This window comes from Trichechus manatus, unplaced genomic scaffold (assembly GCF_000243295.1).
Source record: "Trichechus manatus latirostris isolate Lorelei unplaced genomic scaffold, TriManLat1.0 scaffold00253, whole genome shotgun sequence".
NCBI classification, from domain to species: Eukaryota; Metazoa; Chordata; class Mammalia; order Sirenia; family Trichechidae; genus Trichechus; species Trichechus manatus.
In genome coordinates, this window is record NW_004444189.1 from 1414843 (window position 1) to 1434382 (window position 19540).

Sequence of the window (19540 nt, forward strand, 5' to 3'; positions counted from 1 at the left end):
TCCACAGCTACCAAGGCCTCCACCAGACTGAGTCCAGTACAGCTAGGTGGTGCCCGGCTACCACCACTGACTACTCTGACCAGGATCACAACAGAGGGTTCTGGACAGAGCTGGAGAAGGATGTAGAACATAATTCTAACTCACAAAAAAAAGACCAGATTTACTGGCCTAAAGAGTCTGGAGAAACCCTGAGAGTATGGCTCCCAGATACCCTGTTAGCTCAGTGGTGAAGTTATCTCCGAGGTTCACCGTTCAGCCTGGGAGTGGACAGCCCCGTAAAACCAAATGGGACTAATGAGGTACAGGAGTCCAGTGACAAGGGCCAGAAGGCAGAAGGGGACAAGGAAGCTGGTGATAGGGAACCCAAAGTTGAGTAAGGTTATTGTTGATGTGTTGTAAGATTGTTAACCATTGTCATGGTGCAACATGTGTAATAACTGTTAAATGAGAAACTGTTTTGTTCTGTAAGCCTTCATCTTAAGTGTGAATAGCAGCACAATTGGAAGAGCGTAGTCAATGTTACTGAACTGTGCATGTAAAAATTTTTGAAATGGTGTATCTTTGGCTATGTGTATTTTCACCAAAAAAAAAAAAAAAATTGAGAAGTTAGAGGGTTGACATGTTGTGGGGCTGTTAACCAATGTCATAAAACAATATGTGTACTATTGTTTCATGAGAAACTATTTGTTCTGTAAGCCTTCACCTGAAGTACAATTAAAAAAAAAAAAAGCTTTTACTTTTAAGTCTAGGGGTATAGGCTGGGAAGATTTAAATGCAGTATTTCCTATGGTTTTTATGAATTATAAATAAAAATTGAGTACTGTAAACATTTCATTTTTCAAATAAAGGAAAGTATAATATACATCTTATCCTGGTGGACTTTATAGTCTTAAGAAGAAGTTATGTTTTAATGATTACTCATATGAGCTGTAAAACTGTATATATATTATCAAATTTAATCTTTTTCACAGTGTCGCTCTGAAATGATAAAATAAGAACACTGGGGTTGTTATTAAAAGACTTGTGAAGATTCTAACCTAAGTCTGTTTAACTTAAAAGCTCTTTCAACTCACTACACTCCATAGCATTACTCTGTTAGAGTAAATGGGATATACACATATCACCAAATTACAATGGACAAGTTCAAAGTAGCCAGAATAATAAATGTGCTATCATTTCAGAGGTGTGAAAGATCATTAAGGACTGTGATGATCTGAAATTGAGAAAGCTAAAGCTGAAGTGAAACTCATTGATAGGAATCCAAGGGTCCATTCCTACCTAGCTATTCAACCTTACCTCTGCTTATTCCTTTATGCAAATCCCAGGCAAGCTTGTCATTCTTAAAATGTGTTTTTATGGTACAGCTTATACACTTCCCGAGAATTTGACTTTACCCTGTCATCTGTAGGAAGCCACTGAAGGAAGATTTTACAGAAGGTGACTCCTAATGACTACCACTACCCCTTCACCAACAGACTTACAGAATCAAACCTAGAACCCTTGTATCACTCAAGCTGACTAGGCACTAGGAGAGATTTAGACATGCCTGTTTCCTTATTCACTTCTAAATGAGATGTTTTGACAGACAAGAAAAAGAAACAACATAAAGATTTAAAAGGAAGAAATAAAACTGCCTGTATTCACAGATAATGTGGTTGTCTACCTTAGATCACATAAAATCTACAAAAAACTCTTAGAATTAATAAGTGAATTTAGCAAAGTCACAGGATACAAGGTCACTATACAAAGATCAGTTGTATTTCTATATACTAAATTCTATATACTAAATTGGAACTGGAATGTTTTTTAAGTACCTTTATATTAACACCTCAAGAAAAGATATACTTAGGTATAAATTTAACAAAATATGTGCCATCTGTATGATGCAAACTACAAACATTGAAAAATCAATCAAGAAAGATGTAAATAAATGGGGAGAGATACGATATTCTTGAATCGGGAGGCTCAACATTGTTAATATGGCAGTTCTCCCTAAATTGATGTATAGATTCAACACAATCTGAATCAAAACAAGGCACTTTAAAAATAGAGATATCAAGAAACTCATTCTAAAATTTATATAGAAAGGCATAAGAAGTAGAATAACAAACAATTTTGGAAAAGAACAAAGCTGGAGGACTCATTACCGAATTTCAAGACTTACTCTAATGCAGCAGTAATCAAGACAATATAATATTACTGAAGGCCATTATGGCAACCTTATTCACAATTACCAAAAACTGGAACCAAGCAAGATGTCCTTCAACAAGTGAATGGTTAAACAAACACTGGTACAGCCATACAATGGACTACTATTAAGCAATAAAATTGAAGTACTGATTCATGTATCAACATGGATGAATCTCAAATGCATTTTGCTAAATAAGGAATTCTTTTAAGACCTAAGAAAGATCGAGCTCAACAACACTGAGAATCAAATCGAAAACCTTACAATGTTTGGCTACTGCTGTTAGAGTATAAACTCCATGGATCCAGGGATTTTGTTCTGTTTGTTCATATATATTTGTTTTCTGAAGAAAGTAGATATTAATACTTTTGACTTACAGATGAGGAAACAACTCATAAAGGTTAAGCTACTTGTTAAAATAGAAAACAGAACTTGAACACAGGTCCTTCTAATTCCTACTATACTGCTTCTCTCTGCATTTCTTGTCAATGCCTTTGGCTTAGTATAGTTTCAAAACTAGTCTATGGTTCTCAACTTTGACCTACATATTAATAATCATCTGGGGAACTCTAAAAATTCTCAGGCCCATCTCTTTCCCCATGAGACAAGTTGAAGTCACTTCCCCAGGTGATTCTGATGCACAGTGACCACTGAAAATTACTGTAGGAAGTGATCAATAAGTGCTTGTTGAATGAGTGAATGAAAGGAGCTGATAGCTTAATATATCATTTGCCCACCTGCTTTTTCTGCTGTAGTATATTCACTTCCTGGCTTTTATTCTTCTGCCCTTATTTTCTTCCCTTACGTTATTCCTTGAAAGTTCTTTTAGGTTCTCTTCTTTTTTAATCATCCTCTCCTTTTCTGTAGGTATTATTACAGTAACACTGAGTATTTCTTTGAACTTTCTGGTGTCTTCTTCCTAGAGACTCATCTCTCTGATTTCAACTTGGGGTGGGGTTGGACCTACTGGTTGCATGAACTTTCTACTTGTTTCTATATGATGGAAGTTTAGTTGTAGATTTAAGATTGTTATGCTTATCAATAGTGCAGATAATTGCAGAAAGGTAAATTGACTATATGTATGAGAGTGTATAAGGAGCCCTGGAGGTGCAGAAGTTAAGCGCTTGGCTGCTAACTGAAAGGTAAGTGGTTCAAACTTACCAGCTGCTTCGCAGGAGAAAGATGTTGCAGTCTGCTTCCATAAAGATTACAGCCTTGGAAACCCTATGTAGCAGTTCTTCTCTGTCCTGTAGGGCCACTCTGAGTTGGAATCTGCTTGACAGCAATGGTGTGTGTGTGTGTGTGTGTGTGTGTGTGCATGTGTGTATCTTTCTATATACATGTGATATGTAACATTGAGTTTCTTCTAGTTAAATGAAGAATGGGAGCCAGTTGTATCATTTGGGTTGACAACTGCAATTCAATAGTATGACTAAAACTTTTGTGAAAACATAAATTTAGGAGTTGATCACTTATAGCTGAAGAAGTTCATCTTCTATAAAATATTTTTGGGAGTATGTTAATTAAGTGCATTTCAGTTTTTGTTGCAGATTATTAACCTAGGAATGGGGAAGTTGGGAGACAAAGATTTAAAGCTAGAATTGTAGAGCCCTTCACAATTAAAAGTTAATCAGGAATTAAGTAATTTCTGGAGTCCATTGGCAGCTACGATTTTCTTTTTTTTCCTTCATAAAATATTTATCAAGTGGCGTGGAAACCCTGGTGGCATAGTGGTTAAGTGCTACGGCTGCTAATCAAAAGGTTGGCAGTTCGAATCCACCAGGTGTTCCCTGGAAACTGTGGGACAGTTCTACTCTGTCCTGTAGGGTCGCTATGAGTTGCAGTCGACTCAAGGGCAGTGGGTTAATGGGTGGGTGCTTGACTACTCAAATGTTATTAAGGATCGCCCAAGTTTTCCTGTAAAGACTTAGAGGCACAAAATGAGCTGTTTTGCCCGTTTCATAATCCATCACTTGCCTCATAAAGTTCTATCCATAGAATTATCTTGGAGTTGGAGAAATGTTAAGCATTTTGATTCAAATAAGGAACAGTCACTTCAATTAATACTAGCTGCGGCTATGAAAAAGTGAAAGGACACATCTGGCCAGTTTCTCTGCAGGACTTGTGAGAATACATCGGAAGGGAATGAAGCTATGACTGTTCTACGTCATGCACTTCCTGGGGACTTGCAGGCTTATTGAACTCTTTTAAAAATGAAACAGTATTGAAGATAACAGAGCCACAAAAAGATTTCTAGGTGCCATTATGCTTTTCAACATGACTAACAGTAACAATACGCGTTTAGACTGTTGATTTTTTTAAAGTGTCTTGTTACTTTAAATAAGTGTCCTAAGATATCATTGCTTTCTTAGATATTTCTTTTTTTCACATCTTGACTATGAATTATTGTTCTAATGGAACATATTGCTAAAGTAATAATGTAAACCAAATAGAAGTGTTATTTATTAATATAACCTAAAATTCTGAAAGTGTTATAATTTAAGCTGTAATCTATTAGGGAAGATAAGACCAAAAGAACTGGAAGTTTTCATATTCTTAGGAAAGACCCTTCAGAAACCACATCATATCCTTTATTTTTTGTTATAGATAAAATATACAGTAAACTGAGTGGAGTTTTATTGAGGATAATAAACACTTAAAATATTTAAAGCAGTACAACAAAACAGAAGCTGCTTCACTGAGAATAAGCACATGATGGTACCTAGATTTTGTGAAAAACAAAGAATAAAATAAAATCCAGGCTGTCCCTGAAAACTCCCAGAGGTAGCTGTAGTATCAAGTGTTAAGTGTAGAGTGTTAGTCAGGTTGGCTATATCTCAAAATACTAACAGTGGTTATCTTCCAATAAAGAAATTGTGGGGTTTTTGTCCGTTTACTCATATTTTCAAAAATTTCTACTGTGCATATGCATTTATGTTTAAAATTAAAAGACAATAACAATGAAAACCCTTAAAAGATTCAAATGGTGACCACATTAAGTATATGTGTAGGTCAGAAAATGTACTACCTTAGTAAGTAGGTAGTTAATACCTATCTCTGAAGTAGCCTTTGCAAATGTCTTACCCTGCTTGCTCACCTGCAGGTCCAACTCAGATGTAACCAACTGGCTGGAGGGATCCAGGAGGTTTTTTTTTATAACAATGGTGTCTGCACAGTTGAAATCACTCTAGGAACTTAAATACCAATGCCTTGGTTCCACCTCTAGAGATTCTGATTTAATTGTTCTGGGATATAGCTTCAGCACCAAGACTTTTTGAAGTTCCCCGGGTTATCACAATGTACAGCCAAGGTTGAGAGCCTTGTTTTATAAGCAACTTAAGGAAACAAGTCATTTGTTTTTTGGTCCTTTAATTTGTATCCTCTTAAAACTGTTACTGTCCTGTGCAAAGTTTGTGTTGGACATTATACATATTATTTCCCTATGTATAATGTTCAGCATATGCTTTTTTTTAAGCTATGTTTTTATGTCCAGCCTGCCACTGCATTAACTGGGTGACATGATAGACTACCTTTTTCTCTCTCCACTCTATCTTCTAAACTGTGGCGATAGTTAATTTTCTAAAGCATAAAATAATTATATCACTACCCTGTGTAAAAAACCTTTAACTATCTGTTCTTTAAAGGCTAAAGTATAAGTTCCTTGGACCTCCATAGTCTGGCCTCTACATATTTTCAGTTTTATCTCCTGCTCTTCCAACACTAGAAACTCCAGCCCTACTCACTATTGCTTGAATAGGCCATTAGTTTTCATACCTGCCTTTGCACATGCTTTTTTGTTTGTCAGTGATTGTGATCGTGGTTCAACAGCAGATTCAGAAACAACATACATTGGCATTGAATTAAATTAGCATTTATTGAGCACATTAGCCAAGGACTGTGTTAGGTACTTTAAACTAGCTCTTGTAATCCTCACAGCCATCCCTAAGATAATGGTCATTCTCCTCACTGTATAGATAGGCACCTGAGGCTTTCATAGGGTAAATGGGTTACTCAAAATTACACAGCAAATGTAAGGCAAAGATGAGATTTCAAATTCAAAATCCCGTGTTTGTACCCATGTCTTCTTCCCCCACCCACCATCACGTTGCTTCAGCAGTAAATGCCCATGTGATCATTATCATATTCTCTTTCCAAACACGGTATGCGTAAACATTTGTTGATTTTTCAGTCTTGTTTCGAATTCTCTATAGTACAAGGAAATAAACTGAACGGTCTTAAGAGAGAGGAGTCCCTGGGTGGTGCAAATGGTTAAGCCCCAGACTACTGACCAAAGGGTGGGCGGGTCAGACCCACACAGAGGCACCTCAGAAGTAAGGCTTGGCAATCTGCTTCCAAAAGGTCACAGCCTTGAAAACCTATGGAGCAGTTTTACTCTGCACATGTGAGGTCGCCATGAGTCAGAATCAACTCAGTGACAGACAACAACTGCAAAAGTAGAATAATCACTGTCCATCGTTCTCTATATAATCAGTTGTGTTAAATAGTTTGCTGTGACTGTTTATTACTGAGTTGTGTAGTCATATTTTTACATTTTATAAGTACTGAACATTTTCACTTTACTATAATTTAACACTTATTCTGCAGTTATTTGAGCAAAATGCCCTACGTTGTTCACCATCCCACAAATTATCTGGCTTGAATAAGATATATATATATAAATTTAAATGTATTCAACCGTAAAAGTCAGGCAAGCTCATCTCCTACCCATATAAAGAGGAAAACTGAAAAGCTTATATATGTAGATAACTTTTATAGTGCAAAGTGAAGCTTGTGTAACTACCTCTGTGTGGGAAAATGTTATAGTTTAACAAGAAGTTAACGTGGGTAATGTTAAAAATTTGAGACTTTCTGGCTATTAAGGTAAATTTGGTAAAATGTAATATAGTGTATTCCCTTACATACACTTTCCAGATTGTGTTAATATTCTAATTTTGATATTGTTTCTTTGAGGATACTGCTTTATAATTTTTGTTTTATAATCTAATATGAATATTTTTTTTCCTCCATTAGAATGTGAAACATGTTGCAGAAGTATTCATGAAGTGGCTGAAGAGGGAGGGCAAAAAGTGCCACTGCCTATCAGAAAACAAAACAAAACATGGGAAATACAACCACCAAATTCCGTAAAGCACTCATCAATGGTGATGAAAACCTGGCCTGCCAAATATATGAAAACAACCCTCAGCTAAAAGAATCCCTTGATCCAAACACATCTTATGGGGAGCCCTACCAGCACAATACACCATTACATTATGCTGCTAGACATGGAATGAATAGGATATTAGGGTAAGTATTACTGTATTCCAGTTGATAACCAATTGGTGAAAGGTAAAAAGTATTATCTCTGAAAATATATAGTTACATATGTGCATGTTGTGTGGTATTATGGTGAATTAAACTCTCTGAAACTGTATGTGCCTGAATTATTTAGTATGATTTTTAAATTAGACCTAAATTAGACCAGAAGTTTTAATAGTAAGGTTGGTTCACGTATTCTTGTTGCTGTAAATATGTTTTGGTCCTCATTGTATATATTTTTGATAATAGTATAATATTTCATTTACAGCATTTTGATTCTAGAAGAGTACCTGTCAACAAACAAACTATTACAAGGAATGATGTCTGAGGCAAAGTTCTAAGCTATGATTAGCTAGTTTAAGTTGAGTTTGCCTTGTCTAGTCATGATCAGATTTTAGTTTCCTTTTATCTAATGGGGTTCAGTTACTTGAAAACCCTTTTCTAAAGGCAGAACATTTCCTCAACACTTTCAATAACTAAGAATCTTTACACACACACAGACACACACACACAAATCTTCAATAAGAACACATTAGAGTGACATAGCAAATATATGAAGATTCTTAGCCTAAGACATTGGGAATTTGATCGCCATGAAACAAAAGCAAAGGATAGAAACATAGTTCCAAAACAAGTGTAATTGTTTTAGAAGTAGTTTATGCAGCTGTGGAAGTCTGATGCTAGAAAGGAAAGAAACACTTCTTTGCTTACCCAGTGAAGTCTGAATTCTTAAACTAGTCTTCAAGGCTCTTTAGAACCTGACAAAGATCTTAACTTTCAACATTGTTTCTATTTCTTCTGTATACAAATTGTCATTTGAGTTAAGCTACTCGTTTTGGTGTCCTCCGAAACATGCCATGTGTATTCTGTCTGCCACGTCTGTTCTGTGTGCCACATCCATGCTGCTCTCTCTGCAGGAGCATTTCTTCTTCCTCCTCCTCTCAGCTTTCTCTGACTTAACTTAAACCTTGCCCTTCGTTCAGGCTTCTGTCATGCTTCACCTGTCTTGAACTGTCACAACCCATCAGAACCTCAATCTCTTTTTGAACATCTGTGGCTCTTTTTGGATTATTTGTTTGTATCACTTGTTTGGTATACACTATCTCTTTGTATATATACCTTTGTGTTTTTTCTGTCTGTCTACATAATTATAACTTTTTTAGAGTACTTTTCTGTATACTTCTGGCTTCTAGTAAGGTATCTTGCATAAAATAGATAGAAGTTTTATAAAATCATTACCCAAGGAAATATTTTCATGATTAGAACTTGTGAATGAGAAAAATTAGATAAATAATTTAGCTCGTCTGGGCCTATGACTTTAACAAGTATATTTCGAATTAGAAATAGGTATTTCTGCCCTTTGCCTGTCATTTTTGCATTTATCTTTTATTTTTAGTTACCTAAAAATACCTATCTAAAAGCTACCTCCAACGGAGCTTGTTTGAAATTTTGTATTTTTCCTCCCCAAACTGGGTCCTCCCTATGTTATTGACACCAACGTACTGTGCTGATAAGACACTGTCAAACATTTATTGAGGGCTTAGTAATTTCCAGGCCCTATTAACAATAGTGTATGTGAGTTATCGTCTTTAATCCTCATTACAATTTTATTAGTAGTTTGTTATTATTTGTATTTTAGAGGTGAGGAAACTGAAGCACAGAAACGTTAAGTAACTTGTCAGAACTCTTGCAGCTAATAAGTTGCAAAGCTGGTTGCCCAGGAAGATGTACCTGAGGCTTTAGGTTCTTAACCACTATGCTGTGCAGCCTCTTTTTTCTCTACAATCAGATAAGCCTAAAGTTTGAGGGCTGCCTCAGCTACTTACTAGCAAAGCAAGTTACTTAGTCACTCTGGACTTCAGTTTTCTTATCTGTAAAATAGATATATATCTCACAGAGCTTGTGGGACAGTTAAATTAGTTAATATGTATAATGTGTCTTGAATGCTGCCTAGCATACAATATGCACTCAATAAATGTCTATTGCTTTTCACCACTGTAACTCTATAAATATCTTCAAATCATTGTTGGCTTACTGTTCTCCTTTACCTAACGTACTGCTAATACTAAGTTCTCTAAGTCCTACCGCTTGGATTCATTTCTTTCATTCCCATTGCCCCAAGCTAAGTTCATGCTTAACAATCTTTGCTCTCAATACTTAAAATATCTGGCTCCTACATGGTGTTTTTGTAAATCTTTTTCTCTTATAATCGCAGATCCAGATTAATCTTCCTATAGTGAGCTTTTTCAATGGTACTTCTATCATTATCTGAGCCTTCAGTGAGTTGTAATCTTTTTGCTGGTAGAGGGTCTTGCCTTGATGTTGATGGCTGCTGACTGATGGGCGTGGTGGTTGCTGAAGGTTGAAGTGGCTGTGGAAATTTCTTAAAAGAAGACAGCAGTGAACTTAGCCACATCGATTGACTCTTCCTTTCACAAAAGATTTCTCTGTAGCATATGATGCTGTTTGATAACATTTTACTCAAAGTAGAACTTCTTTCAAAATTAGAGTCAATCCTCTCAAACTCTGCCACTGCTTTATCAACTAAGTTTATGCAATATTCTAAAATTCTTTGGTTATCATTTCAACATCGTTTATAGCATCTTCACCAGGGGTAGATTCCATCTCAAAAAACCGGTTTCTCTGCTCATCCATGAAAATGTAACTCCTCAGCCATTAAAGTTGTATCATGAGATTGCAGCAATTCAGTCACATCTTCAGGCTCTACTTCTAATTCTAGTTCACCACCACATCTGCAGTTCCTTCCTCCACTGAAGTCTTGAACCCCTCAAAGTCGTCCATGAGGGTAGGAATCAGCTTCTTCCAAACTCCTCTTGATATATGATTTCCTCCCAAGAATTAGGGGGAGCTCAGAATGTTCTTAATGGCACCTAGAAGGGTGAATCCTTTCCAGAAGGTTTTCAATTTACTTCGCCCAGATCCGTCAGAGGAATCACTACCTATGGCAGCTATAGCCTTATAAATGTATTTCTTAAATAATAAGACTTGAAAGTCAAAATTACTCCTTGATCCACAGGCTGCAGGATGGATGTTGGATTAGCAGGCATGAAAACAATATTAATCTTCTTGTACATCTCAATCAGAGCTCTTGGGTGACCAGGTGCATTGTCAATGAACAGTAATATTTTGAAAGGAATCTTTTTTTCTGAGCAGTAGGTCTCAACACTGGGCTTAAAATATTCAGTAAACCATGTTGTAAACAGATGTGCTGTCATCCAGGCTTTGTTATTCCACTTATAGATCACAGGCAGAGTAGATTTAGCATAACTCTTAAGGGCCCTAGGATTTTCAGAATGGTAAATAAGCATTGGCTTCAACTTAAAGTCACCAGCTATATTAGCCCCTAACAAGAGTCAGCCTGTCTTTTGAAGCTTGAAGCCAGGCATTGACTTCTCTCTAGCTATGAAACTTCTACATGGCATCTTCTTCCAATATAAGGCTGTTTGTCTGCATTGAAAATCTGTTGTTTAGTGTAGCCACCTTCATCAGTTATCTTAGCTAGATCTTCTAAATAACTGGCTGTGGCTTCTACATCAGCACTTGCTGCTTCACCTTGCACTTTTGTGTTATGGAGACAGCTTCTTTCCTTAAACCTCATGAGCCAACCTCTGCTAGTTTCAAACTTTTCTTCTGCAGCTTCCTCATCTCTCTCAGCCTTCAAAGAATTGCAGAGAGTTAGAGCCTTACTCTAGATTAGGTTTTGGCTTAACGGGATGTTGTGGCTGGTTTGATCTTCTGTCCAGACCACTAAAACTTTGTGCATATCAGCAATGAGGCTGTTTCAGTTTCTTACCATTTGTGTGTTCACTGGAGTAGCACTTTTAATTTCCTTCAAGAACTTTTCCTTTTCATTGTCAACTTGGCTGTCTGGTGCAAAACGCCTAGTTTTGGCCTGTCTCAGCTTTCCACCTTCCTCACTAAGCTTAATCATTTCTAGCTTTTGACTTAAAGTGAGACACATGTGACTCTTCCTTTCACTTGAACATTCAGAGGCCGTTGTAGAGTTATTAATTGTCCAAATTTCAATATTGTCCTGTCTCTGGGAAGAGGGAGGCCTGAGGAGAGGGAGTGAGATGGGGAACGGCCAGTTGGTGGAGCAATTAGAACACACACAGTATTTTTCGATTAAGGTGTCCATCTTCTTGGGCGCAGTTCATGGATCCCCAGAACAATTACAGTAGTAACATCAAAGGTCACTGATCACAGATCACCATAACAGATAACAATAATAATGAAGACGTTTGAAATATCGTGAGAATTACCAAAATGTGACACAGAGACACGAAGTGAGCACATGCTGTTTAAAACATGGCACCAATAGATTTGCTCGATGCAGGGTTGCCACAGACCTTCCATTTGTAAAAAAATGCAGTATCTGCAAAGTGCAATAAAGAGAAGCACAATAAAATGAGCTATGCCTGTACTCTAAACTGAAGTATTGTCTCTTCTCTGAGATTGCTACAACCTACATTTTAAAAACCATACCATCATTATTAAACTATGTTTATATTAGTCTTATATCCTCTGCTAGATTATAAGTATCATAAATACAGAGGTGGATGCATAGTAATGTTCTCAATAGATTAATTATTGATTGCTTAATCTCTTAAGGCTTTCTAACATGGCCTTTTTGTTCCACTTTTTTAAAAATTGACCATTTTCAGTGAAATTCCAAAACGGTTGTTTAGCTTCCTAATATTGAGCACTCCAATAATATTTATTATCAAGTCTTATTTTATAATTAACTAAAACTTTGCTTGGAATATCAAAGTAAAATATGTTTAAATACCATTACCAAGGTAATGTATGTATTTTAAGGAGCCCTGGTCATGCAGTGGTTAAGCGCTTGGCTGCTAACTAAAAGGTCTGCGTTTGAACTCACCAGCATCTCCACGGGAGAAAAGACCTGGTGATATGCTCCCATAAAGATTACGGCCTAGGAAACTCTATGGGGCAGTTCTACTCTGTAATATATAGGGTTGCTATGAGTTGGAATCCACTCCATGGCACACAACAACAACAGTGTACATACTTAAACCAAATAGCAAACTTCTTTTTAACTACTTATAGTGTAATTTACAGATATACTTTGTAGACTTAGAAAACATTACAAGAAAGTCATCTAGTCCAGAGATTCTTAAAGTGTCTTCTGAGGACTCCTGGGTTCCCAGACCTTTTCAGGGAGCAGATGGGGTCAAAACTATTTTCATAGTAATGCTGAGTCATTATCTGTCCTTTTTATTTGCAGTGGTAGTGCAAAACTAATGAAGGGTATAACTGCTGGCACCTTTAGGTGAATCAAGGCAATAGCACCAAACCATGTTAGTAGTCACTGTATTCACCACTCCTAGATACTTGCAGTTTTAAGAAAGCCAGTTTCACTTAAAAATGTCCTTGATGAAGCAGTCAAAATTATTAATTTTGATTAATCTCCACCCTTGAGTACACATCTTTTTAATATCCTGTGTGACAAAATGGATTTTAGTGTAACAGAGTGCAAGTAGTTCAGATTTCAGATTCCACATTGCAACTAACCTTTAAGAAACTACCACTTGTGTTTTGGTGTAGTATCAAAGATGAATTCAGAATTTTCTGAAGAGGCTATTTTAAATACTTTCTCCCTTTTCTAACTACATGAAAGGTCAGATTTTCTTCATACATTTTAATCAAAAGAACATATCACAACAGATTGAATGATATGAGACTCCAGCTGTCTTCTATTAAGCTGGACATTAAAAGAGATTTTTAAACATGTAAAACAATGCCATTCTTCTCAGTTAATATTTTTGAAAATGTAGTTATTTTTCATTTAAAAATGTTATGCATGTTGAATATGTTTTAAATGGACGTTTAGATTTATTTTTAATTTTTAGAATGGTAAATATCAATATATATAACCCACATAAACAAAAGGTCTTTAAAATCTTCAGTAATTTTTAAGAAGTATAAAAGGGTTGTGTGACCAAAAATTTAAGAATTTCTAATCTGGTCTTATGTTCCTGATTCCTCTAAGCAGGATTTTATCTGTCTGTCCCCATCATGTATTTATCATTCTACTGAATAAGTGTTTGAAGACCTACAGAAAAGTGATTGTATGTTCTCCTTTAGTTACCAGTTTGAACTACTTTTATGATTTGGCCATTTTACATTATACTTAGCTTTCAACTTAAGCCTTAAGTTCGGGTGTTTTCTTTTTCTTTCCTTAATTACTTGGGAAACAGTGGCTCATAATTTTTTATTAAAGCCTTTAACTATAATACTAGAATTAGAAATTACTTTTTTGCTGTCCCATCTGCAGAATATACAACCCTAATTTCTTTAGTCTGGGTATTCTTTTGTTTTTTGAAAATTTATTTAGACTAGTGCAAAGAGAATCACATACCAGGTTATAGTTTTAAATGATTAATTGCTTTTGGAATTATCAGCATTAACTAAAATAGCAACTCTATTTTGATTATTTGTGTTTTAGATGGCTTCATATATTTCACCGTATTTAACCTTGCTCAATTTTCTAACCAGTCATTGGTCATTATTTCCTCAGGCTGCCTCATGTAATACGGAATGCCTGTCTGCCAGCTTCAGCGTAGACCCTGGCTCAGCTTGGCTAGAGTCCTAACGTGTCGTATATGAGTAGGCAAAAGTGGACATACCTTGTGAGGGATCTGGTAGCCATAAAGTAAAGCACCCATTTGGAATAAAGCCTTGATTCCTCCCCCTCCCCATTTCCTTTAGCTTTGATGGTACCTGCAAACAGGAGGCATCATTTTCCTCACTTCTTAGGCAAAATAATATGGTAAAAGAGGAGTTTATAGTTCAGTAGGACCATATGCATCTATATCTCTCTGAACCCAAATGCTTTGTGTTTACAATATGCCTCACCACACTGTATCTTTATGGGAAACTAAATCTGTACTCATAAATAAAACCAAAAACCCGCTGCCATCCATTCGACTCCGACTCATAGCGACCCCATAGGACAGAGTAGAACTGCCCCATAGGGTTTCCAAGGCTGTAATCTTTATGGAAGCCGACTGCCACATCATTCTCCTGCAGAGTGACTGATGGGTTTGAACTGCCAACTTTTTGATTAGCAGCCAAGCCTTTAACCACTGCACCACCAGATACTGTTTAATGTAGCAAAAAGACCATGGACTTTGTAGTCAGTATGTTCTAGTTTGGCTATGTAGTTCATTAGTTGTATCTCTTTGGTAAAGTCATGTAACTTGTTTTTCATCTGTAATATGGGGATTATAAACCTTTTTCTTCGTATTTTTACAGAATCGCTTCCTTTTGCTTCTTTGGAAATAAAAAGACCTGTGTTTTGGTATAAATGAAACATAAAATCTTTATTAGAGCATGTCAGTGATGTAAAATATAGTAATATCAAGGTCTGTAGCTTTGAGGATTAGTGAAAATAGAGTTTCCAGTTATTGATTTCTATTTTTTGACTCTTGCTGAAAGTGAAGAGGACTTGAAAGTCTTATTGATGAAGATCAAAGACCACAGCCTTCAGTATGGATTATACCTCAACATAAAGAAAACAAAAATCCTCACAACTGGACCAATAAAGCAACATCACAATAAGCAGAGAAAATATTAAAGTTGTCAAGGATGTTGTTTTACTTGGATCCACAATCAATGCCCGTGGAAGCAGCAGTCAAGAAAATCAAAAGACACATTGCATTGGGCAATCTGCTGCAAAAGCCCTCTTTAAAGTGTTAAAAAGCAAAGATGTAACTTTAAGGACTAAGGTGCACCTGACCCAAGCCATAGTGTTTTCAGTTGCTTCATATGCATGCGAAAGCTGGACAATGAGTAAGGAAGACCGAAGGAAAAATGTTGTCTTTGAGTTACGGTGTTTGCGAAGAATATTGAGTATACCATGGACTGCCAGAAGAACGAACAAATCTGTCTCAGAAGAAGTACAACTAGAATGCTTATTAGAAACAAGAATGGCAAGACTTCATCTCACATACTTTGGATACGTTATATGGAGGGACCAGTCCCTGGAGAAGGACAGCATGCTTGCTAAAGTAGAGGGTCAGCAAAAAAGAAGAAGACCCTCCATGAGATGAATTGACACAGTGGCTGCAACAATGGGCTCAAGCATAACGGCTATTGTGAAGATAGCGCAGGACCAGGCAGTATTTCATTCTGTTGTACATAGGGTCACTATGAGTCGAAACTGACTCACGGCACCTAACAACAACAGCAACATATTTCAGGGGTTATTAAGTTCTTTTAAGTGGATTGAATTGCAGGGCCCACCCTTGTCCCCTCCTCCCTTATCTTATATACAAACACCATAATGCCAGAGACTTAGTCCGTTTTCTTCACACTATGCCTAACTCCTAGAATTAAAAAACAAAACAAAACAGAACCATTGCCATCGAGTCAATTCTGACTCATAGTGACCCTATAAGACAGTAGAACTGCCCCACAGGGTTTCCAAGGAGCGGCTGGTGGAATCGAATTGCCAACCGTTTGGTTAGCAGCCAAGCTCTTAATCACTGCGCGACCAGGGCTCCTGGCAAATAATGGGTGCTTAACAAATATTTGTTGAATGAAAGAGAAGATTTAAAAGAAACTGAAGGTGTATGTATATGTTAGTGACTGGGAGAATAAGGATGTTATTGGAAGAAGTTGAGGACTGGGAGAGGCAAGTGGAATTTCAGAAGAAGCTCAATTGAGTATGAGATGATATGCATGAGAAAGGGGCCTATAAGAAGTTAGAGGTCAGATGAAAAGTCAGACAGGGTGATAGAGCATAAGAGTTACCAAATGTAATAGTGAAAACACTTTGTGAGAAAACAACCTGTTGCCTCCACTGTCTGTTATTTGGGTTCTGATAATACTTAACAGTTTACAAAGTGTATTCACAGAAACCATTAAAAGACAAATAGCTTTGAGAGTGGATGAACTCTCTGAAAGAAGGGAATGTGCATGGTGAAGAAAATTGAGTCAAGAATGGAAATTTGCTCCCAGTAAGAGGATAGGTAGTGGAGCCATCAATGGGATTAAAAGAGAAATTGTACCAAAAAAAAATTAAGAGGGATATTAAAAAGAGTATTTACTTACAGAATCTAAGGTATAGAAACGTCAGGGTATAGATGAATAGTTAGCAATTTCAGGTTTAGAACGAAGTGTAAATACAATGATGAATTTAGCTATTATAAAATTCCTGGTGATCTATGAGAGTGCAATTTCAGTACAGTGATAGGAATAGGATCATGTTGAAGTGGATAATTAAATGTAGAAGAAATAGATATGGCAGTTATAAACTGGCCATTTAAGAATTAACAGTGAAAGGATGTAGAAAAACAAATGGCTCTTGGATGGGCTATAAGGGTCAAACGAAAGGGATGTTTTGTTTGTTTTCCAGGTTAATGTTTTTCTTATTCCGCCTTCCTACCAATGATCTCCTACCCCTGCCCCAGAATTAACCTTATGTGCAAGTTTAATTTCTATAGTAAAAAACAGTCCCTTTACTGGTGAGTTTTTGTAACTACAGCCCTGGTGGGTGCAGTGGTTAAGCACTTGGCTGCTAACTGAAAGGTCAGTGGTTGGAACCCACCAGCCTCTCCACGGGAGAAAGATGTGGCAGTGTGCTTCTATAAAGTTTAAAAAACCAATTGCCGTCCAGTCAAGTCCGACTCATAATGATCTTATAGGACAGAGTAGAACTGTCCCACAGGGTTTCTAAGACTGTAAATCTTTACAGAAGCAGACTGCCACATCTTTCTCTCACAGAGCTGCTGGTGGGTTTGAACCACTGACCTTTTGGTTAACAGCTGAGCATTTAACAACTATGCCACCAGGGCTCCCTTGGAAATCTTATGGGACAGTTCTACCCTGTCCTATAGGGTCCCTATGAGTAGTCACATGGGTTTGGTTTTTGAGTTAGTTACAGAAAGGAACCTATCTGAAACATATGTCAGTTGTATATTTGCCATTCCATTTATACATTAAATTAGGGAAGAATCTAATTTGAATTTAAACAAATAAGAGAAACTACTAATTATGAATCAAAAAAATTAGAATATTCAATTGCATAGACAGTTTAGTACAAAATATTTATGCAAATATGGTACTGTGTCTAATAAAGTTGAGAATCTTTCCGGAGTAAATATGCATAAAGAAGCTATTTTAACTTCAGAATAATAAACTTTGTGTGTTAGGTTTGATTAATCAGAGCGTGGCAGATTGGATATGAGAACATTTGCAGAAGTGTCTCTGTCTCTTCCCTGTACTGGAAAGGATCTAGAGATGTTTATTATTAGGGAGAACCCTCCGTATTGACTGACATCCTCCCAGCTTGTGTTTAATTCCATGTGATGAAAACCTGAGGTCTCCTTAACAAACTAAAAGAGAGAATAACTGATACATTGGAATTGGGCCTAGGAAAGGCTAGGTAAATGTGGTTGTACAGGATCTGATTAATTTTAAAGATCTCTTCCTAAATTAAAATTTTAAGAAAATCAAATCATTTTTTAATTGTTGGTAAGAATGTTTCTTGGAAGATGTGTTAACCACATTTTTAGAGTATGCTTTTAATTTTAGTTATCTGTTATACCAAAAAAAACCCCATTGTTGTTGAGTCATTTCCTACTCATAGTGACCCTGTACGACAGAGTAGAACTACCCCATAGGGTTTCCAGGGAGCGGCTGGTGGGTTCAAACTGCCAACCTTTTGGTTAGCAGTCGAGTTATCTGTTATAATCCATGACAATTCAACCATTATAAGGAAATACGAGAATTTTTACCATCACTTCTTGACATAGGGAAAATATTATTATTATTTTTAACTATTAAGTAACATTATGGTTATGTTATGGATTGAATTGTGTCCCCCCAAAAAGGGGCCCTGGTGGCGCAGTGGTTAAGTGCTCACCTGAAAACCAGAAGGTCGGCAGTTCGAACCAACCAGTCAATCTGGCAGTCTACTCCCATAAAGATTTACAGCCTTGGAAACCCTATGCGGCAGTTCTGCTCTATCCTTTAGAGTCAGTATGAGTCAGAATTGATTTGATGGCAATGAATTTAGTTTTGGTTTTATACCTGTGGTTGTAATCCGATTTGGGAATGGGTTTTCTTTGTTATGTTAATGAGACAGTATTACTGTAGGGTGTGTCTTAAATCAGTCTCTTTTGAGATATAAAAGAGCAGATTGACCAAGCAACCAAGCAGGTAAGCAGAGATGAGGGAAGTTAGACGCCATGCTACATGAGATCTCCAAGGAACCAAGAAACAGAAGCTGAAAAGAGACAAGGACCTTCCCGTATAGCCAACAGAGAGAGAAAGCCTTTCCTTAGAACCAGCACCCTGAATTCAGAAAATAAATTTGTTTGTTAAAGCCACCCATTTGTGGTATTTCTATTATAATAGCACTAGATAACTAAAACAAGCTATATAAACAAACAAAAATTACTGAAATTCCTTCCTGCCTTAAACAACTATTAGAATTATTCCATGTCCCGTTCTAGTTTTTATCCGTATATATTTGGAGGATTGTGAGGGGAAATGAAATTATGTTCTCATATTTTCACTTAGTTATAAGCCTTCATGGATAGACTTTTTAAATGACTATAATTTTCTGTTGTGTAGGTGTAGATAAACTATAATTTTACATTTCCCATTTCTCAAATATTTAGGTGGTTTTCCAAATTTTCTATTAAAAATAATACTGCATTGAATGTCGTTGTCTATAGATTTTTATTTCTTTTAGATTATTATTTCCTTAGGATAAATCCCCAGGAGTAGGTTTATTGGGTGAAAGGATATGAACCATATATTATTAATGTGCTATTATGTAACTTGCCCAAGGTCACTCAGCTAGGAAGTGACAGAACTGGGATTAAAACCTGGCAGCCTGGTACTACGTGGTCTTGATCAGTATGCTACACTGCCTCTGTAGAGTGCTGGCTTGAGAGATCCTCTATCCCATGCCACTGATCTAGAGCATGAAAGTTTAACATGCATTCAGGTCTTCTATCAAAATTATAGAGAGAATCT

The 19540-nt window shown here is 36.6% G+C and overlaps 1 protein-coding gene across 1 annotated transcript in view; it reads left to right on the forward strand.

Annotated features, from left to right (window-relative positions):
* The window catches only part of ANKIB1 (ankyrin repeat and IBR domain containing 1), a 129033-nt gene that overhangs the window by 3693 nt on the left and 105800 nt on the right, over positions 1-19540 (forward strand). The window contains exon 2 of the mRNA XM_023724655.1: positions 7220-7495. Coding sequence (XP_023580423.1) covers positions 7308-7495 — 188 coding nt within the window. The 5' untranslated portion in view covers positions 7220-7307. The remainder of the gene's footprint in view (positions 1-7219; positions 7496-19540) is intronic.